At 46.9% G+C, this 22,258-nt stretch overlaps 1 protein-coding gene across 1 annotated transcript in view; it reads right to left on the bottom strand.

Moving 5' to 3' along the window:
- Positions 1–541: 541 nt before the first annotated feature.
- Positions 542–22,258, bottom strand: part of LOC138293866 (protein starmaker-like) — an 80,906-nt gene continuing 59,189 nt past the window's right edge. Inside the window, exon 3 of the mRNA XM_069233167.1 lies at positions 542–1,182. Coding sequence (XP_069089268.1) covers positions 542–1,182 — 641 coding nt within the window. The remainder of the gene's footprint in view (positions 1,183–22,258) is intronic.

Raw genomic sequence — 22,258 nt, 5'->3', positions numbered from 1 at the left:
TTCCAGTCTTTTCAATGCAGTTAGTTCAGTGATAGGAACAGGAGCAAGAGTAGAAGCATCAATTTTCTCATTCTCACCCTTTCCATGCATTCCAAGCACTATTGCCATTATTATTAGTACACATGCAACTACCAAGCCTATACACGCATATTTACAATATTTCATTCTACCGTTTTGTGTGGCGTACCTAGTCATGATCTGTATAGAATCAGAGAGCTGAAAACACTTATAAAAGAAACGATGTAGCAATTGGTTACAAAGCTGAACAAGCGCAATGTTCACACGGTTTTCTTCAGGAGGCCAGTCACTTATCGGTTAGCAGCAACGTTGTCTCAATTCGGGTTTAAGAGTCAATCCGGTTTTCAAAGTCTCATCCGGTTAACAAATGTCTCATCCGATTTAGCAATGTCTCAGCTGGTTGAATCACGTTATATTAAAGCAAGCAATGTCATGTACCAGCTTTTCAATCAACAGAGTCCATAAAACTTTTCTTTTCTATTGGTATCTCTTCTTCTTCGTTCTCGAGGCTAAGAGATACAAATTAGTCAGTCCAATTGTCATTGACTGCATATGCCCATTCTGGACCGGAATATCTCCTGTTTGGTATTCTTTTCCTTTTCAATTTTGCCTCTCTCTTTGATTCTGCCTCACTGGTACTTTCCTCTTTGGTCAAGTCCTTTTCTACACTTGACGTTGGTACCACGACAGACACTTCCTTTCTTTTCTCTTTCACTTTTGGCCCTTCACTGTCATTCGACCTTTCTCTAGTTCTCAGTTTTGCTGGTGATACGCTCGGCCTTTTCTTTGCACTGTGTCCACTTGATGAACCTGCGCTCTCCTCTGAAGAAGACTGAACACTTTCGTTCTGTCTTTCCTTGTCCCCTTCTTCTGGGGAATCAGTCACGTTCTCCTTTTCTTTCTCTGTACCGTCTGCTTCTGGGAAAGCCCTCCTCTGATCAGGCTCTCCTGCCTTCCCACCTCCTTCTGTATTGTCTGTTTCTGGGAAAGCCCTCCTCTGATCAGGCTCTCCTGCTTTCTCACCTCTTTTGAGCCCGTTGTCACCGCTACTCTCGTCAGGCTCTTTGTCACTTTCAGCTGCTTCAGGCTCCCTGTTACTTTCGGCTGCTTCAGGCTCTTTGCTACCTTCAGCTGCGTCGTCGCTGTCCGAGGTTTCTCCTTGGTCTTCCCCAAGTGAATCGGTTGCTTCGTCCTCAGAGAATGTTTCTCTCTCCTCTCTTCCTGCCTGTTCGCTTCCAATTCTGTTTTGCTCTGTCTCAGCGCTCGGCACTTTATCAGGTACTGGCAGTTTCAGCGCTTCAACTTCCTCTTCTGTGGGACACAGCACTTTCTTTGTGTGACTGGCGTGAATCCAGTTGGGAACTCCCGCGCACTTCACAGCAGTAGTTGTTGTCAGGATCACTTGGAAAGGGCCTTTCCAACGGGGTTCCAGACACGACTTCCTGACGTGCTTCTTTATCACGACCCAGTCACCTGCTTTCAGTGTGTGTCCTGGACCTTGGATTGGTGGCAAGGTGGTTGCTTCCACCTGGAGAGAGAAAGAGCGAACCACGTCAGCCAGACCTTTGCAGTAGTCTAACACCATATCATCTGTAATATTCAAAAGCGCGTTTGCGGGGACTGCAGGAAGTCTCATAGCCCTGCCCATGAGAATTTCGTGCGGGGACAGTCCAGTCTTCCTGTCAGGGGTGTTTCTCATTGACATTAACACCAAAGGCAAGGCATCAGGCCATTTCAAATTTGTCGATGCACATATTTTCGCCATTCTTGATTTCAGGGTACCATTCATTTGTTCCACCAGTCCCGAGGCTTCAGGGCGATAGCTGCAATGCAGTTTCTGCTCAATGTTCAGCGCTGCGCAAAGTAACTTTATTACCTCATTATTGAAGTGACTTCCCCTATCTGATTCTAAAGAGATCGGGAATCCGAAACGTGGTATCAACTCCCTCAACAATAGTTTAGCAACTGTAAGGCTGTCATTTCTACGTGTGGGGTATGCTTCAATCCAGTGACTAAAAATGCACACAATCACCAACACATACTTCAGACCTCAATGCACAGGCATCTCAATGAAGTCCATCTGCATTCGACTGAACGGGCCTGCTGCTCTGCCAATGTGCCCCATGTTCACGACTGTTCCCTTTCCTGGGTTCATCTGTTGACAAGTGACACAACGGTGGCAGACTGCTTCTGCAACTTGTCGAAATCTGGGGTTAAACCAATCAGTTTTAAACAATCTTATCATGGCATCTCTCCCTAGGTGAGCTTGCCCATGATAGAACCGCGCTAGCTGCGATAAGAGACTATTTGGTAAGACAAATTTTCCCTCATTTGAAACCCACAGCTCATCTGGTCTCTTTATACATTGTGACTTAATCCAGGAAACTCTTTCCTCCTCCTTGACACTATTCTGTAATGCTTTTAGTTCATCCATTGTGTCTACGACCTTCAAAGCAAATGCTTCAGCTGGTTCAAGCTCTGGCTCACTTATTGAATTCCATTCATCCTTGAGCAATATACAGTTCAAGGCACAAAATCTTGCGACCTGATCCGCATATGCGTTTCCCAAGGAAACATAGTCCTGTCCTTTTGTATGAGCACTACACATTACCACTGCAATTTCGGCTGGCATTTGAATGGCATGTAACAATTCCCTTATTCTTTCCCCATTTTTCACTGGGGATCCTGAAGAAGTCAGGAAACCTCTCTGCGACCACAGTTGCCCAAAGTCATGTACAATTCCAAACCCGTACTGACTATCAGTGTAGATAGTAACCTTCATTAATGTTGACAATTGGCATGCTCTTGTAAGGGCTACAAGCTCTGCTACTTGTGCAGAATAGACTCCTTGAAGCCAGGACGCTTCCAGGACACCTGCTACAGTACATACAGCATATCCTGCTTTCAACACTCCCAATGCATCTCTTAAACATGACCCATCAACAAAAACAATTTGGTCATTTTCATCAAGCTTAGTATCTTTAATGTCAGGTCGTGGTTTTGTGCAAAATTCAGTCACCTGAAGACAGTCGTGCTCGACGTCTTCAGCGTTCTCAATTTCAGCATTTTCACCGGGAAGCAAGGTTGCTGGATTCAACGTAGTGCACCTTTTCAGCTGCACATTCGGCGAGCCCTGAATTATCGTTTCGTACCTTGTGAGTCTTGCTCCAGTCATGTGTTGCGTTCGGGAGCGGGTCAAAAGAATCTCAACTGAGTGAGGGACCATGACTGTTACTGGATGTCCCATCACTATTCCTTCACTCTGAGTGAGGCTGATACCAACTGCTGCTACGGCGCGCAAGCACCCTGGCAGTGCTGCGGCGACCGGATCCAAAGTAGCTGAAAAATATGCTACTGGTCTGTTTATGCCACCATGGGCCTGTGTCAAGACAGACAAAGAACATGCATCACGTTCATGGCAAAACAGTGTGAAAGGCTTTGTGTAATCAGGCATACCTAAAGCTGGAGCCCTGCACATGCATTCCTTCAATTCAACAAAAGCATCCATCTCATCTCCTTTCAGCTCAATTGCATCCAATGCATCCTTCTGGGTCAGTTTCAGTAAAGGCTTTGCTAGAGCCGAGAAGTTGGGAATCCACTGGCGACAGTAGCTCACCATTCCCAAAAACTTCCTCACCTCTCTTCTAGTCTTTGGTGGACTCATTTGAAGCACACTTGTTATTCTTTCCTTCATTATTCTCCTTGACCCTTTCTCTATTTGATGACCCAAGTATTTCACTTTCTTCTGACAGAACTGTAATTTCTAAGGAGACACCTTGTGCCCATTCCCTCCCAAATGGTTCAGTAGGGCAATGGTGTCGGCTGTGCAGTCACTTTCTGTCTTAGATGCGACCAGTAAGTCATCAATGTACTGTACTAGGGTTGACTCAAATGGCAACTTTAACGCTTCCAAGTCTTTCTTTAGAATTTGATTGAAAATCGACGGTGACTCAGAAAACCCTTGAGGAATTCGACACCAACTGTAAACCCTGTCTAGGAATTTGAAACAGAAGAGAAATTGGCTGTCCTCATGAAGAGGCACCGAAAAGAATGCTTGTGACAGGTCGATGACTGAGAACCACTCGACCTCGCAAGGAATTTGAAACATTATCACAGCCGGATTCGGTACTACAGGGCAGCATTTAACTACGATGTCATTTATTTTTCTCAAGTCCTGCACTATTCGGACCTTTCCACTCGGTTTTATTAAACCCATGATTGGTGAGTTACATGGACTGCTTAACACTTCTTTCAGTACTCCCTGCTTTACAAATTCATCAATTAGTTGGGCCACTTTCATAAGGGTGTCTTGTGCCATGTGGTATTGTGGGGTCTGGGGAAAGGTTGCATTGGGTTTTACGGTCACTTTCACTGGTTCCACTCCTTTCACCAATCCCACCTCCTTTCCTGTCATATCCCACACTTCTTTTCCCACTGTTTCCCGTAATTCAGCTGGAATATCCTCTTCAGTTATCATCGGGAAAAGGCTAATCAGAGGATATTCTTCATTGACAGTTTCCATCTCATCCCCTTCTACACTGTCCTCTTCCTCCCCATCACTGTTCGTCTGAATTTTAATTCCATCGTTCGAGCACATAATCGAACATCCCAATCTGCACAATAGGTCTCTCCCTAACAGTGATATCGGGCTTGAGTCACAAACCACAAATTTATGCGACCCTTGATAATTACCAATTCTGACTGGTACTGGATCTGTAATTGGGTTCGTCAGGTGCCTGTTTGCTACTCCCACCACTTGAACTGTTCTCCCTGAGAGGGGCAAGTTTGGTACTTCAATGCTCCTAACAGTTGAACGTGTGGCTCCTGTGTCAACCAAAAATGAAACACGATGACCCATCACTCTTCCCTCCACATACGGACCCTTCTGATCAACTTCCAAGGATGCTGCAAGCACACAATTTCCCTCCTCATCTGAACTTTCACTCTCCCATGCATCGTTTATTCCATTCTCACTGTGTAATGGGAACTGTTGCACTGTGTCATTTGTACTCAGCACATGACCCGAGACCTGTGGAGGAACCATCACTTGCTGCTGATTCATTGGTGCCAAGGGTATTTGCATTGGCTGATTAGGTAACATGGGAAACTGCTGTTGCATCGGCTGCATTTGCGGCATCTGCATACGGGGCATCTGCATCTGCTGCGGTTGCATGGGCTGTAATCCCTGCAGCTGATTTATGGTCTGAAAATTTGGGTTTGGACCTCTCATTTTCGGTCCCCTCATTGTCTGTAATGCATTGACATCATTGTTTTGCTGACCAACACCTGCACCTTCCTGCACCAACATCGGGCACTCGCGTTTCCAATGTCCGACGATTCCGCACACGTGACACGGCATCACCTTTTTCATTGCCTGCACACCATTCGGAGTCACAACAGTGCTCAAATCCGGACCATTACTCCCAAAGCCTCCTCTTCCTCTGCCTCTCGCCTGTGGCTGAAACATCATATTTCCCTGAGGCTGCGGCTGCGGTACCTGTTGTGAAAACCCTTGCAACCCTTGCAAACCTGTCTGAGCTGCCTTAAGTTGCATCACCATCACCTTCTCTTTCAACTTTTTCTGTTTCACTTCAATTTCGTCGCTACAGTATTTCGTGTACGTCAACACTTCATCAATCGGTTTCGACTGCCAACAAATCAAATGCGATTTTATCATCTGACTTATCTCTGGTCTCAACCCTTCCACAAATCTGAACACAAAATGAAGCATGTCCTTCGCCTCTATTGATTCCGTGCCACTGTAGTTCTTGAACGCCTTCAACAACCTCTCATAGTAACTGTGAATCGACTCTTTAGCCTCTTGGGCTGTCCGATCAATCTTCTGCCAATCCACATTCTTCGCGGGAACCTTCGTCTTCAAGTGCTCAATCACCTTATAGTACAAACTCATTACCATAGGTGATGGTGCACCTGTATCCCTGTCTCTCTCTGGTTCACTTGTCGGCCAACCTACGGCCCTTTTGCAATCTTCCCACAAATCTGCCGGAACCACAATCTCAAAGAGGGTGTTCAGGTCTTCCCAAAGACATTTCGCCAGCTTCACAAACCTATCAGTCTGCTGATACCATTCAATCGGTTTCTCTCTCAGCTTAGGAAAATCGTCCGTAAAGGACTGGATGTCGCTTCTGTGCCATGGTACATGTATTAATTTCCCCCCTGCTGTCTCTCTCATTGGTAACATAGTTACTGCATCACTACTCTGTGGCCTTTTCTCATTGTGCTCTGGGACACTGTCTTTCTTCTTTTCCTTTTTCTTCACCCACCTGCTCTCCCATTTGTCTATGCACCTCCACACCTGCGCACTCTGCAGCAATTCTCTAAGGTGCGTTTTCATGCCTGCTGACCTCATGTGTTCAAAGTCTGTGGTCCCAAAATCCAATCTATAGCTCCTGCTCAAATGTTTTGTCTTGTCTATTTCGACCCCATTTTTGTCAGCTATTTCTTGCAACCTTCTATGCACCTTGTTCACTTCTCTTGTAATCCTGGGACATAGGTACCTTAGCTCTTCTTCTGTGTAGGACTCTAACCTATTCACACCCATAGTCCCTTCCACCAACTCTGCTGCTTCCATGTTCAACCTGACCCTATTCAGATAGTCCTCTCCCTTCCCACTGGCTGGGCTTTGTGTGGAATTCAGACTGTTGAACCACTGTGTCAGCTGTTGCGCATTCAACCCCATCAATGTAGCATTCACATCGACTGCCATTGACGGTTGCGGCAACTTCTCAGTGTTGGATGACAACGGTATTATCAGTGGGGGGCTCGACCTCACCACTGTTGACTGAGCACATATGGGACTAAACTCCATCAGGGATCCAGATCCAGTTGGCTGAGCCACTATTGGAGTTGTCTCTGGAGGGTTCTCTATGCACCTCCTTTCCGTCCCACTCTGCACCATTAATCCCTGACCGCTCATACCTGTGTTAGGCTGACTGTACAAAGGTACCGGTGGACCTACAGTAATGGGTAGGGATATTGCATCTGGGTTCTGTCCATTCCCCATGTTCCGAGGCATGTTCATTCCCACACCATGGGTCATCATCACCGGCATGCCCATCTGATTCCCTGTCATCTGAGCATGTGCTGTTCCACCCTGCTTCTGCTTTTGAGGCATCAAAAGCTGGGTTGATTCAGCTTGTGCCAATGTTGTGTTGCGACCATTCTGTACTCCCATCACGGTTGGGTCTAGAACCATTCCCGCACTGTTGTCACTGCTGTAGTATCTTGGGACCTGCGGCTGATAACTCTCTGCTGCTTTCAACACAGGCACATCTGGATATATTCTCCTAATCTGCGGTATCTGTGGGGTGAACAGTAAGCTCGGGTCCTTAGATCCCGATAGCATTTCTGAATTCGGGGTTTCATTATTCTGTACCGGTGCCGGAGGGGCAGAACTGGTATTTGGACCTTGTTCACTCTCTGCGTAAGGTGGTGGACGGTCATTCAGCAATTGCGTGATGAACTCCTCATCCTCTGACTCATCTTCTCTATCTTTGGAACATCTCCTGTTTGTCTTGCAGGTAGCTTTCTTGCCTGTCGCCTCTTCTTCCTTAGCAATTGCGGGAAACAATTTTATCCCCTGCAATACATCTGACCTCCACACCTTCTGTGCATTATCCCACCTAGCGTCCGCTAGTGTCTTTTCTACTTTTCTTATCCTGGTCTCGAACTTCTTTTGCTGCTGCTGTCTAGCCATTAGTTCCCAAATCGCTAGAGCCTCAAACTGTGCTGGCCTTGGAGGTACCTTCATGTCGTACATCGCGAATCTCAAATTCTCTAGAATCCTTATATTGAATGTCCCATGGATCGGGAACGCTACGCTCCCATGTTTCTCTGTCAACTTGTGCCATTGCTTTAGCCAAAGGCACGGAGCTACCCCCCTTTCCTCCATTACAATATAAGCTGGTGTACCTTCGGGTGGCGTCTCTTCTCCTACGCTCGCTTTAATGTAAGACTCTCCTTTCATCGCACTCTTGAATGCTTTCAAAAATTTCATTTTCTCGTCTTTATTTCACAAAATTTGTAATCAATAAGTGACTTTAATTCCCGGAATACTCTTCGCTTGCCTTTCCCCTTCCAATCGAGCCCCACGGACTGCGTCCAATCCGTGCGCGACCCGTCTCTACAACCGACCTATCCCAGCGCGGCTCCTAGTGACGTCACACTCACACACACTGTGGCTCACAAAGCCTCGCGGCTCGTCCTCCTTCACTCAGCTCCTTTCGTAACAACTTGGCATGTATCGCGAGCAACCAAATAATAATAAAACAGATCTGTCGGTTTACTACAGGAAGGGTAACACAATCGCTTCAGGACCTTAGGGATTTTTCGCTAGCCTCGGCAGTTATTCCATCTTTCTCGGTCCCCACTTTCGCAAGCAAATCTGACCCGCAGACTCTGCTCTCAACTTGTCAATGATCTATTCTAGTGCACTTAGAATTTGTCAAAGCCCGAAGTCGAAGTTTCTTTCACTCCCTTAACACACGTACCGACTCGTTGACCACGCCCGATCAACCTACTAAACCGACCAGACCACAACATAAACAAGTGTCTCATACACTTTTCAACATACTCCGGAGTCTCTTGACCTCGCAGGGCCCGTCTCAACAACAACAACCATGTGGACCTTTTTCCTGCACAAAGCGCCACACGCACATGAAGTTCGACGACTTCCCTACTCTCACACTCGGAGTCGCACCTCCGCTATTTTCTATGAAGTTCGACGACTTCCCTACTTCTACACTCGGAGTCGCACCTCCGCTATTCTCTAAAATCCTCGCAACCTTTTCACACAATCTGCGGCAATAAGCTGTGCAAGCGCAAAACCCTAACTTCTCTCATACCATCACTAGTACCGCCAACGCCGATTTCACACCTCCATTCTCTCCATTCGCAAGCTCCGAGTTCCCGGGAAAGTCGCGGGGGACTTAGCCCATCATCATTCTCTCAATCTGTTTTACCCAAGAAAATTTGAATTCAAGCTCTCGAGCAGGGTCCCAAAGGACAAAACCGTTAATTCAACAGCATATACTTCTCGAATAGGGGTCCCAAAAGGCGTAACCGTCCTCTGCTACCATCTACTGATAGAGCGTTCCGTCCTAATAATTTATCTGTATTTGGACGCTCTTAGGTCGATGAATCTTTTGGCTAAGTGGGGCTCTCCTTACCCGAGAGAAATCAATTTTGTCAAATCAATAATCAATAGTCGGTAATCAATAACGAACATAGGCAGTTCCCCGCTCAACATAACACTTCACAATTAATCCCGACATCGTTTCGGCGAACCATGACCTTTCGGCCATGAATAAACACACCAGTTTTATGCAAAGTTAGTGAATTTATTTCCCTATATTAACAAAGCTAGCACAATGTAAATGTGTCTCAACACCAAATGATAAATGTAAATGAACATTAATAGCTGTCCATAACGGCGGAAAGGATGCAATCTATGCAGCATTTGAATAATAATGCCTTCTATAATGGCAACGCAAACTACTAAAACAATAATCTGTAATGAACTAATTGCATACATTGATCAGCATAACAAGGTCTCAAATTGCATCGTGCAACGAATGAATCCTCACCTAACCTCAAATTAGCATCAGCATGTGGGACTTCATGCAAAACAATTTGGCAACGTTAATTTGGAAAACTCCTAACTAGGGATCTCATCAAAATCAGCAGTTGGTTACCTAAAAAGAAAACACAATGCAATTGTACATTTTCCTTTCATATTTACCAAATTCAATCAGCATTCAAGGAAGTCTTCGTCTCGCAGGTACCAGATTCGATCAGCATGGGACGGGGCAAAGGGGTAGGGTGGACGGGGCAATTGCCTCACAGCGGCAAGACTAAAGGACAAACTGCTTCATGCAAGGGACGAATCAAAGTTAAAGTCTCTAGGGCAAGAATTAATTAAAGTCTCTTTCTCTCGATTAGAGAAAGCATCAGAGTTTCATTCAAAGTGGCGTCGATCATCAGCTGGCTCGATGGGTGCAATGGCCACAAAATGGCTGCAATGGCGGCAATGGCTTACTTTCTCCTCGTGCACCTGGTTTTTATAGACAACAGTTCAAATCCATTAGGGTCTTCCATTGGAGGGTTCATAGGTTAGCTTCAAATTGTCCAATCAAAAATCAAAGTTTACAAGCTTCTACTTAAGCATACATTATCCTTGGAGTCGGGAACGTAAGTTGCAACATTTTATACCAATTAACTCACTTTCAGAGCTTCCATTGTCCGCACCTGCAGATTGACCTTGAAGCGAAGAAGAAAATGCCAGGCTGGCACAAAACCTTAAAGATAAGCATGTGAACCGATCTCACTGGAAAAGTACAGCTTCAAGCAAGAATACACGTTTATTAGCACAGTGGAAAAATACGAGCATCTAGACCGTGAGACAAGGCAACTAGGCCGAAGCCTCCACTAAAGTAATGCCAAGCTAATATATTTTAAACAAGCAAATCATATCACACGTTTACGATTATGTCAGATTAATACATTTCTAATACATCACGTTATATGAAGCACGCTTATAAATGTTGGCAAACTACTCTGAGGGCACATTTTGTCCCCGTACAATCTTTATTAGTTCGATTAGAGTCACACTCGATTATTGCAGTACTACGTTTTTGCGCTAATAAATGTAAAACCTTCATTTCCGCGTCACCACTCCCAGATCAACAATACCTCAAACTGTGCCAGTCTCGGTGGAGGTTTCAGATCATACAGCACCTTTCTCATATTCTCTAAGCTCCTCAAATTAAATGTTCAGTGGGCAGGAAAGGCTAAGACCCCATCCTTCTTTGTCACTTTGCACCATTGCTTTAGCCAAAGACATGGCGCAGCACCATTTTCTTTGATTACAATGTAAGCTGGTGTACCTGCTCGCGGTGCAATAAACCCTTTACTCGTTATAATGTACGTATCTCCCCTCAAAGCATTCTTTAAAGCTTTGAATTTTTCTTTTTTTTTAACTTTTATGTTATTCTAAAACAAATCAGGAAGTGACTTTTAATACCAGAATTCTCTTCACCAACCTTCTCAACCAATTGCACTTTCACAGACTGCTGCCAATCTGTGTGCGACCCTTCTCACTAATCAACCAATCCTAGCGCAGCTCCAAAAACGTCATAAATCTTGCAGGTTGCCTTCCAAACTCTTTCTGATGGACTCTTAAGGAGACAAACCATCAATCTCTGTTACCATCTCTGTTAGCATGTCAGACCTTAAACTTACCAGGGAGAAGCAAATAGGCAGATGAACTTTTTGACTCACTTCGAGGTTTTCCCACCATATATACCGTACCAATACAAATCAATAACAATAACAATCAATAACATCAATAATCATTAGGAGTCAGTAATTTTCACTCACCATGACCTTGCAATCATTAATAACCACACCTTTAGGTAAAAGTTTGAATATTTATTTCCCTATATTAACAATGCTAATGTTACATAACTTAATCTCAATATCAAATCATAAACATACAGAAACAACAATTGCTGTCCAAAGCGGCAAAAGAATGGCAATCCAATCAAGGCTTGGCCTACTACACATTGTAAAGTTACAATACAAAGTAATAGCAAGAATAACTGCGCAAACTATCTTACATACATTTATATTCAGCAAAGAAAAGACATCAACAGTTATGGCATATGGTAAACTTCATCTGTGAGAACTCTAACTAACATCAGATTAGAATAGCATGTTTGGACTTCATGCAAGCAATTTAGTCACACAAATGAAAACATCTAGCTACGGCTCTATCAAAATAGCGGTTGGTACTAGAAACAAAAGCAAATAGATATGGCAATCATTATCAGTGACAGTATACCTCTCCTCTATTGGATCAGCAAGCTAAACTAGTCTTCGTCATCAGATTATCACAGTCGGGTCAGCACGGCATCAGGATTCAGCATCAAAGTTCAGAAAGAGCAAAGTCTCTTTAAGCAATAAAGTTAAGCATGTCTCGTCTCTAGATGATCAAGAAAGTAATAGCCTTATGGCAAGATAGAAAATGGGTAAATGGTGTCCCCTTCTCAGTGCAGTCTGGCTAAATTAGATTTACTAAAATTACTTCCCACATCCTAATTGGTCAGGGGATCGCATGTTCATACTTTGTCCAATTAAACTAAAACCTAAAATCTATACTTCTACTAGTACATGGTTCACATGTCAATGATTGGCTCCCGTTCTTCCGCTCACGGTGCTCATCAGATAACAATATTGTTGCAGCTTATACTCCAGTCAGTGAATTCATTGTCTTCTCCTGGGAAAGTCAGTCCTACACACACTACATTAAACATTGTTGCACTAGCAAGTGCAGCATCTTCTAACAAGCAGTTTCTCTAGAGAAAGAACTTGAGCTACGAGCACATGGACAGTACAGTGGAAAATCACAATTTAATTCTATAAGCATCCATTTTATTAAACGACTAAGAAATGCAGCTTGACATGAGGCCATGCAACTAGGTCAAGACATCACTAATTTAAGGCCTACAACTAATAAAGCTAATACATAATGCATAACCCTTAAAATGACATATTACTACATTAATCAAACATAAGCTCAATCATTTCACAATAACAAGCCATTAAAAAGTACACTTCATGAACATTGACGGCCACTCTGTTAGGCGCACCTTCAAATGCGTGCATTATTTTTCTCTAAGTTAATACATTTTTTACGCGAATCCAACACTCAAAATACATGAATATTCATTAATAAATTCATCAATGACTCAGTGTTAACAGCCTGCATGCTTTATGCGCTTTGCGAAGAACCAATACGGGTCTCTTCATTCCGTCAGCATAATCAGAGGAAATCCAACAAAAAGTAGGTCAATGGAGAGAAAAGACCTCTTTATTTACTGCAAAATATATATCCCTCAAAAACATTTGATTGAGGGAAATTTCAGACAAATAATTGCAAGCTTTGCAAAATTGTCAAACCTTATGGAATGGGAAAATAGTGAAGCCTTCACATTTGCAAAATGTTGTCTTCTGAATTATAATTTTGCACACTTCTAATTTTTAAATTGATTTTCTTAGCTAATAGAGCGCACAAGAGGTAATAGTCTGGACCTAGAAACATACCACAAACACAAAAAAAAGTATGATTACATATTAATATTATTAGCATACGCAGGTCCAAACAAATAAAAAGCTTGAATGACCACCAAAATATGGAGATGGTGTAGTGGAGCTTGCTGGGAGGCAGGAAGCTGTATAAGGTCTACTAAGGCAGAAAAAAACCGTGCCTCACACATGGCACCTGCTTCCTTAGGGATTTGGGGTGGAGCCCATCCAAGTCCCTGCAAAACAAACATACTAATTTTCTAACTAATATTATAATGTTATAATAGTAATTTGAAAATTAGTAAAGTGTGTTTATGACCTTTGTTTGTGCAAGAGTCAGACATGCAGGTACTTTTTCACTGTCACATGTGCAAGTGCCACTCATCATACCATTGTTGGCTTACCTTGAGCCAGCCCTGGCAGGCCATTCGCAAAGGCCTCCTTTCACCACCCCTCAATGACGTACAGCAAGAGTCACTTTTTAATGTAGCTTCAGGCACTTTTGCTTTCAGCCTGGGCCACCTATCTACCATAGAGTGCTTCTACACTCTGCCTATGTATGGGTTAGGCCAGTGGTTCCCAACCTGTGGTCCGGGGACCCCTGGGGGTCCGCAAAGCCTCCTCAGGATGTCCGCGACTGCTTAGAAAATTAAATGATATTAATAGATTAGGTCCCCAGCTTTCAGAGTTGACTTAGTGGGGGGTCCCCAGATTCTAATAATGATTCAGTGGGGGTCCCCGGGTTCTAATAATAATAAAGTGGGGGTCCACAGAAGTTAAAAGGTTGGGAACCACTGGGGTAGGCTATTCTTTGACTCTGTGACCTGGTGTCTTCAGAGTCATGAGCTCTGATGACTCTGTGATGTCAGGTCAGTAGAAAACGAATACACTGCACAAGCTGTAGCTGTGCACGCACAGTGTATTGGTTTTAACTCGCATGTGCTTTCACTTTCCCCTGCTGCTGGTCAGAGAACTGGTCCTGCAAAAGAAAACAATGATTTGCCTTTGTTAGACCTGGTAGTTCTTCGCATGGTTTCTCTGTCTTTTGGCTTTTGACCTCCTGTTTTTGATCCTGTGCTGGATTTTGTTTTTGCTGGTTTTAGGACTCTGAGCACTCTGTCACTGCTGGCCAGTGCTGAAGTGCAAGTGCTCTCTGTGTAAATTGTATTGGCATGTTTGATTTACTAGTAACTCCCTAGGATTGTGCATCATGTTTGTGAAGGGCCTGTAAATCAAATGCTATTAGTGGGCCTGCAGCACGTATTGTGCCACCCACATGGGTAGCCCTGTAAACATGGCTCAGATCTGCCACTGCAGTGTCTGTGTGGGCAGTTTTAAACTGCCATTTCAACCTGGTTGAGTGGTGCACCCACTTGCCAGTCCCAAACATTCCCTGTGACCCTGTAAGTCAGTTCCCAATTCGGGTTTCACTATTGCAAGACCTGTCTCTCCCATGGGGTAACATGAGGATTGCTTTGAAATATCTTTTAAGTGTCATTTTCCATTGGGAGCAGATAAAGATATGGAGTCTGTGGTCTCTGAACTCACATTTTGAAAATACATATTTTGGTGAAGTTTGTTTTTGAATTGTAAGTTTGAAAGTGGCATTTTTCGAAGGTGGGCATTTTTTTGCTTAACCATTCTGTGCCTCTGCTTGTCTATAGAATACTCGCCTGGGTCAGGATCACAGATACGCTGTTTGTGCATTCACTCTAGACAGTCACACAAAGGGAGCTGTGGTGTGCCCTGCATGTCCTGATGGCCCATCACCAGGCTGATGGGTTTTCCTGAGCTAGAGTGGTGAGAGAAAATGACATTTGCACCTGAATACGGCTTACACAGGGCACTCTCCAACCCCCTGGAATGTGTCTGGGGCCAGGGTGGGAAACGCAGGTTCTTGTGCACTACAAAGCCTTCTCTTTCAAGTTTGCATACTTCAAAGACAGAAATTGGTATATGTACTACACCTTCTGGACTGAGGACATTCTGCCAGGAAGAAGAGCTGGATGCTATAGGAAGGACTGCCACTCCTGTTGCTTTGCTGTTCTGGCCTCCTGCTTGCTGCTTATCTCCTGGGAGTTAAAGAACTGGCTTTCTACATTCTGCTTTCCAAGGTTCTCCTTGGACTTTGACTGAGCTTGCCTCCTGTAAAGAAGTCTCAAAGACAAAGTGTTCACTTACCAGCACCTGGGCTCTCTTGCTGAGCGTACTGACTTGCCAAGTGGTGCCAAATCCAGTTCCTGGGCCCTTGGAAGGCTGTTCTGGTGCAAACCAAGCACATCACCTCCAGAGCAACTTCACTACTGGTGCTGCTCTCCAACTCTGTGTTGCTGCCTGCACCGGAGCTGTGGAGTGCAACAATCGTAACCTGGAACATAGGCCGATGCCACCGCAGCACCTCTGAAGTCCCGCCACAGAGTGAGTCCTGAGTGATGTGTCATTGGCGATAAACACACCAGACTGTGACTCTGCCACAACACCTGTGGCCCTATGGTGTGATTGCGACACTGCAAAGTCGACGCCTTGCATCTTGACCTGTTGGATTCATCAACCTCGCCTTGTCGGAAGGAAGCAACACATCACCACCAATGTCACATCACCTTCCCTGCAACCGTAAGGAACTGACGCCTCACCTCCCCTGCCTAGCAGTAAGGAACTGATGCCTCACCTCTCTGGTAACAGTAACAGCTCTAACAATGCCTCACCTCCTCGACTCTGTGCAACGTCTTTGTTTCCTAGTTTCCCAGGTACTGTACCCAGGATCAGTGCGAATCTGACCAGCCCGCACTCCCTCTCAAGTGGCATCGGACTGTTGGAAGCGACTCTGTCAAGATGCCGTGATAGCCTCAGTTGGAGCTATTGTGTTTCTAAGTACTATACTAAGATTTAAGCCCTCATTACGACATTGTTGGTTTTCGGGCAAGACCGCCATGCGAAATGCCGGTATCATACCGCCAGCTGTGGCGGTATACAGTGACTGCCATATTACGAGTCACAAAGAACAAACCACTCAAATACAGCCAGAAAACCAACACCGCCAGGCTGTCCAATGGCGATGCTGACTCACCTACTGCTGTCCCCCCCGCACTGACCCCATTCCGACCACCGCATTACGAGTCAGTTTTCAGCACAGTGGCACATGCATGGCAGTCCGCACCGCCGCGGTACAAAAAGCCACCGCCAGTAGTATCCAACACCATATTGGACAGTTCGAATACCTCACACCTGAAACACATACACACACCACACACACCAGTTCACTGTACCATATAACACCCCCACACACACCCATAATCCCTTGTGATTACCATGACCAGCCATAGAGACACAAGCCACAAAGCACACCCCACACACAACAAATACCTGCACATTGCACACTTTGCACACACCACCATCACAACCCACCAGCACCCCATCCAAACATCCCCACACCACCAATCACCCCGCACTGCACCCTACCCACCCTGCACCCCCCTAATATGTCACACAAAAACACTCACGGTTCACAGACAATGTGTTGCAGGTCCTGGTGGACAAGCGAGCCACAACTAATGGGAGTCCAGATCCAGCAAATCTCATTGTCCAGGAAAACAGAGTTATGGCAGAGGATCTTTGACAGGGTCAATTCAGTCAGCACCTATCCACGCACAAGGGAGGATACCAGGGAGAGGTGGAACAAACTCAGGGGGAAGGTCCGTTCCATGGCGTGCAGGCACCAGATCGCCCAGAACAAGACTGGCGGTGGGCCCAAACCTCCTTCCCCTGAATTAATATACTGGGAGGAGAAGGTCTTGGACATCATGCATCCGGAGGGCCTTACTGGTATTATCGGAGGGCTCAACTCTGGTATGCCAACAATACCCCCGCTGGCACCAACCACTCTTAATCAGCATGCCTACCCACCACTCACCTATCCACCTCATCCAACACTACTGCAACACCCCAATCACCCCACGCCCCTCCTCTGCATGCCACGCCACCCCTCTCCCACCATCCACACACACTCTCCCCTAATGCATGGATAATGATCACAATGCAAAGAACCACAACTCCCACAATGCATTACACCCCACACAACTAAAATTCACTGTACCTCTTCACAATGGAACACCAGCATGGACAACCAAATCACAGTCCACACCTACTGATTGCTATGACTGCCTCCCAACACATGGCAATGGCAGCAATGCCAACCACCATCCACAACCCACCATGGCACATAGAAACCATGGCACAGTCCCCATACCCAAATCAATGTCTGCAGTGCTGCAGCTGTCATTGCCATTATTGGGAAGCAAATTGAGCCACTGCATGCACCACACCATGAAATCACAACTACACATCCACATACAAACTCTCCCTCTTTCCATCCACAGGTAACCCTGCCACCCAGCAGAGGATGCCAGGGTCAGACAGCCTTCCCCGTGATGGCAACACCTCAGCCAGCCCCTCTTCCCTAAACCTATGCCACAGGGACCTCTCAATCAGAAGTGTGCCCCACAGTACAGGGGCCAGAGTCAAGGGCACACACCCTAGACAATTAAGGGCCTGGTGCTACTGGGAATGGGCACACTGTGCCAGCGGGACAGGCACAGGGGGCTAGTGGCAGTGGTGGGGATCAGTGATCCAAAGGATGGGGGAGCCACAACAACTGGCTGCCCAGGAGGCCCTCTCCCAAATCCTGGGTGTATACCACCAAACCCAGGACACCATAGTCCAGATCCTCACCACTGTGAAGGAGACCAAGAGGCTGCATAGTGGCAGACCCACAATGCCCCCATGGCCTCCATGGCAGGGGTGCTGAAGGAACTCACCACCATACTGCGTTAGTCCATCTCCCACCATCAGGCCCCTTCCATTAGCCACATCCCTTCTGAGGCCTCCACGTCAGCGGCAGCTAGTGGAATGGAGGCCCTGCCACAGGACCCGCAGGACTCCAGTACCCTACTCCAGTAGCCGACGAGCTCCAGCGCAAGCAAGGATGTCCATGCAGACATCCTGCCAGAACTGATGCCAAGACCACCGCCAGGAAGCGACCCTCTCCTGAACATTCTCCCTTGTGTGTCACTGAGTGACCCTGTTGACTGTCCACTGTCATCTCTCCATACTCCCATGGCACCATACTGGACCTCGACTACCCACAGCTGGCCCAAATACTCTAATGATCCCACCCGCCATGACCCCACTCCTCACCCCTTGCACTTGTACCTCCCAAATACACATCATTGACAACAGTTGCTGCCTATGTCTTTATTGTCATGCGCACGAAAGATACTGCCATAACATGTACAACAATTAACCCAATGTCCTGCCAATGTATGTGTGAGTGACAGAGGGTGAGCAATATGTACCAAGGATTAGAGTGGAGCAGGCAATGGCAGGAAGCCAAGACTGAGATGGCAAGTCAAGTCCAAAAACATACGGCTATAACAAACCCACATTCCCAAGACATACCTCCCAATTGGTTCCTCCTTCACAGCAAACAGAGCCACACGTTAGGCAGTTCATACTGCCACGAACAGTAATGTTGCACCGCCTCCCAATGTGGAATCCCAGGAAAAAATGCAATACAGAGGAAACTACTTAGTGTAGCACACATATTTCACTGGATCTGGCAGTTCAGGGAACAATGGTCCTGCACATACATGTCACAAGTGCAGCAACACAGCAGCAGGATGAGTATAGCACTGACCTGTGCACAGTAAGAACCCAACTCATGGCCACTTGTAACCCAGTCAGAGTGCCAATATCTCCTGTTATTACAGACATCAGGTGGTAGCATGGCAGAAGGCAGACAGTGGAAGAGGACACATACCATACATATGACACATACTTGTATCTCAGTGGAAGTATTGTCATATCAGCTCTGCTCCGCAGGCAGCTGCATCCTCATCATCTTCCTCCTCATCACTCCCATGTCCCCTTCTTCAGCCACTGGTACAGCTGCCACCTCCTCTGCATCAAGCAATGATTTGTGATGTGTTAGGGCCACATTGTGTAGCATGCAGCAAGGAATAATGATCTGGCACACTTTCTGTGGTGTGTACATTAGGGCACCTCTGGAGATATGCATACACCGGAATCTGGCCTTCAGCAGGCCAATGGTCCACTCAAACACCTGTCTTGTCCTACTGTGGGCCTCATTGTAACTGTTTTCATCATCTGTAGTCGGATGGTTCAGGGGTGTCTGTAGCCAAGGAAGGATGGGATAGCCAGAGTCACCTGTAAGAACACGTAAGAACCATGGCAGGACCAGGAGGGAGAAGTGAAGGTTGTGGAGAGTGTTGAGAGCAGAGGGATACACATATGAAATGATACATCTGATGAGCCAGGCCCGGTCCCTCTGTAGTGGTGCCACCATGTGTGGGACAGTGCTGATCCACAGAATGTAGGAGTAATGCACCGGCCCAGGAAACCTGGCCATCACTTGTGTGATATATTAGTCAGCGAGACCCACCACCTGCACATTGGTGGAATAGAGGTTTTTACGGTTCCTATACAGTTGTTCACTCCTTTTGGGTGGCACCAGGGCAATATGGGTGCCATCTATGACCCCTATCACATGAGGGACATGTGCCAGATCATAGAAGGCAGCTTTTACAGTGGGCAAATCAGCACGATGTGTGAACCAGATGCAGCTGCGCAGATGTTGTAGCAGGGCACATAGGATGTCCTTCAGGATGTTGCTTAACATGGGCTGTGACATCCCTGGTGCCAAACGGACTGTCATCTAGAAGGACTCTGAGGCAAGGAAGTGGAGGACTGACAACACCTGTACTGTGGGATAGCATTGGGATGATGAATGGCAGGCAATAGTTTCAGCTCCAACTGGGTCACCAGCTCCATGATGGTCTAACAGTTCAGACGATAGGTCTGTATGACGTGTCACTCTTCCAGGGTGGCAAGGTCGACTAGGGGCCTGTACACCGGAGCATTCCTCATCCTCAACCTTCCACCATACCTGCAAATAGGAGGGAGTAGAAATCATGATGTGCAGCATTGACTGTGTGGACGTATTTCAGCTGTGCACAGGTCACCAAATGTCGCCCATGACACACTTTAAATTTACCCTCAATACACATTGCACATGTAAAATGGCAGCCGCCTGTCCTGCATGCACTGGATAGATGGACGTGAGCTCATCCCACTGGCATAACACGTCATGGCGGTAGGGGGTCTAAACCACCGTGCAACTCCTCATTGGTTAGCATGGTTGCCTATGGAAGACAGGATCCAATGGTGATCGCCGCCAGTGTTGACGGTGATGTCCGCAGCGGACGTGACCGTCATTTCATGTGCTCATGCTCACTTGACTACTGACAGAAGACCTCCTCTGTGTGTTCTGACTCTGATAGCCAGGATGTCACGTCCTGCAGGAGATAGGGCCCCAGCCTTCACCCAGGAGGAATAGGAGAAGCTCGTGGAGGGTGTCCTACCCCTGTATGGACAGTTATATGGGGCACCAGATCAGCAGGCAAGGCCAATGTGACTGTCCAGTCTCTGAGTGATGCTTAAGGGGATGGGGCCCTTGGGACGAGTCAGTGTGACTGGAGAATGGACATGGGTGAGGAGTCTGAGCCTACATGGATTGATGACATGTTAGTGTGGTCATGAGATGTGTGCTGTTCACTGATTTCCCTGTGATGCCCTATACATGAATTTGTCCTTCTGTCTGTGTTACCCATGCAGGTCAGCACCCACCAGAAGAAGGGGATATGGCGTGCCATCACCAAGCAAGTGCAGACCCGGGGGGTCCATGCCCGGTGGAGCACCGACTGCAGAAAGAGGTGGTAGGACCTGAGGTGCTGGGCCCAGAAGACCACAGATGTCCAGCTGGCAATGTCTTCCCAACATGGGAGGGATGTCCATCGGACCCTGACCGCCCTGATGGCCCGCATTTTGGTGGTGGCCTACCCCGAAGTGGATGGGCGCTTGAGGGCAGCACAGCAGCCACGAGGGGGTGAGTACACACACTCACTTACGATATGTGTTGCCATAGTGGCTCTGGGTGTGCACTATTGTGAAGCTATAGCGTGGGTACTAGGTGGATTCATGTACACTACAGGTATTAGACAGCCGGGCTGGATTTGCATCATAGATGTGTGGCCATGCAGTCTGTGAATGGAGGGGCAGTTAGCTCCAATGTGGTATCTGTGCTGGGCTAGGCAGCACATGCCAGCAGGATCATAGCATCTGTGGTGTCATGCCATTATAATCAGTTGTTGCCAACCACTGTGCCAGGGATGAATGTTGAGTCCTTAATCTGCTGCCATGTACTGTCTGTGTAGTGAGGTAGGGTGGGCCAAGATGTCACTGTGCAATTTAACAGTGGCCTAGTTAGCATGCCAATTAGCCATGCAAGATTCTGTTGGTTCTGTAGTCCAGGAATAGTGTGTCTCTATGGGCATGTGAAGAGGGCAGGTCCTCGGCGGGTGTGGTGGGCAGGCCTCTCATCATGTACGCGATTGCATCTGTATCAGTGTCAGAGTTATACATGTGCATTGCTGTGGGCATGGCGTGTCATGGCATGGCATGGCATCAGAACATGATGGAGTTACTCTCTGTGACTGTTGTGCTGGCATTGACCTATTGTACCCTTTCACTCTCTCTCCCACCTTCCCTCCCTCCCTCTCCTCCTCTGTCTTTATGTGCATCAGCATCATCTGTCGAAGGAGAAGGGGCACCAGTGAGTGGGGAATGCTGCAGCCCACGGGACCCAGAAGGCTGATACCAGCGGAGCCGAGGGGACAAGAGGGACAGGAGGGACAGGCGGCGAGGGGAATACCACGGGGGAGACAGAATCGACAACAACATCTTCAGATTCCTCCTCCAATGGATGCTCCCTGGTGTTGTCGGACCCATCTGGGACCAACCCAGCACCGTCTTTGTCTGCCACCCCCATTACCAGCACCGTCCTCCCTGTAGCTCCCCACCCAGATGCCCGTGCCTGCTCACCTAGGAGGGTGGGCGTCTCCTTCACCCGGGCACCTCTGCCCCTGCCCCAATTGTTCCTGCTGCCCTCAATGAGGAGGCTATTGACCTCCTGAGGTCCAACCCTGTGGGGCAGTCAACCATCGTGAATGCCATCCAGGGACTGGCATCCCATATGCAGCTGACCAATGTGTTCCTGGAAGGC

Source organism: Pleurodeles waltl, chromosome 4_2 (assembly GCF_031143425.1).
Source record: "Pleurodeles waltl isolate 20211129_DDA chromosome 4_2, aPleWal1.hap1.20221129, whole genome shotgun sequence".
NCBI lineage: Eukaryota > Metazoa > Chordata > Amphibia > Caudata > Salamandridae > Pleurodeles > Pleurodeles waltl.
This window is presented reverse-complemented; position numbering and strand designations above follow the sequence as displayed.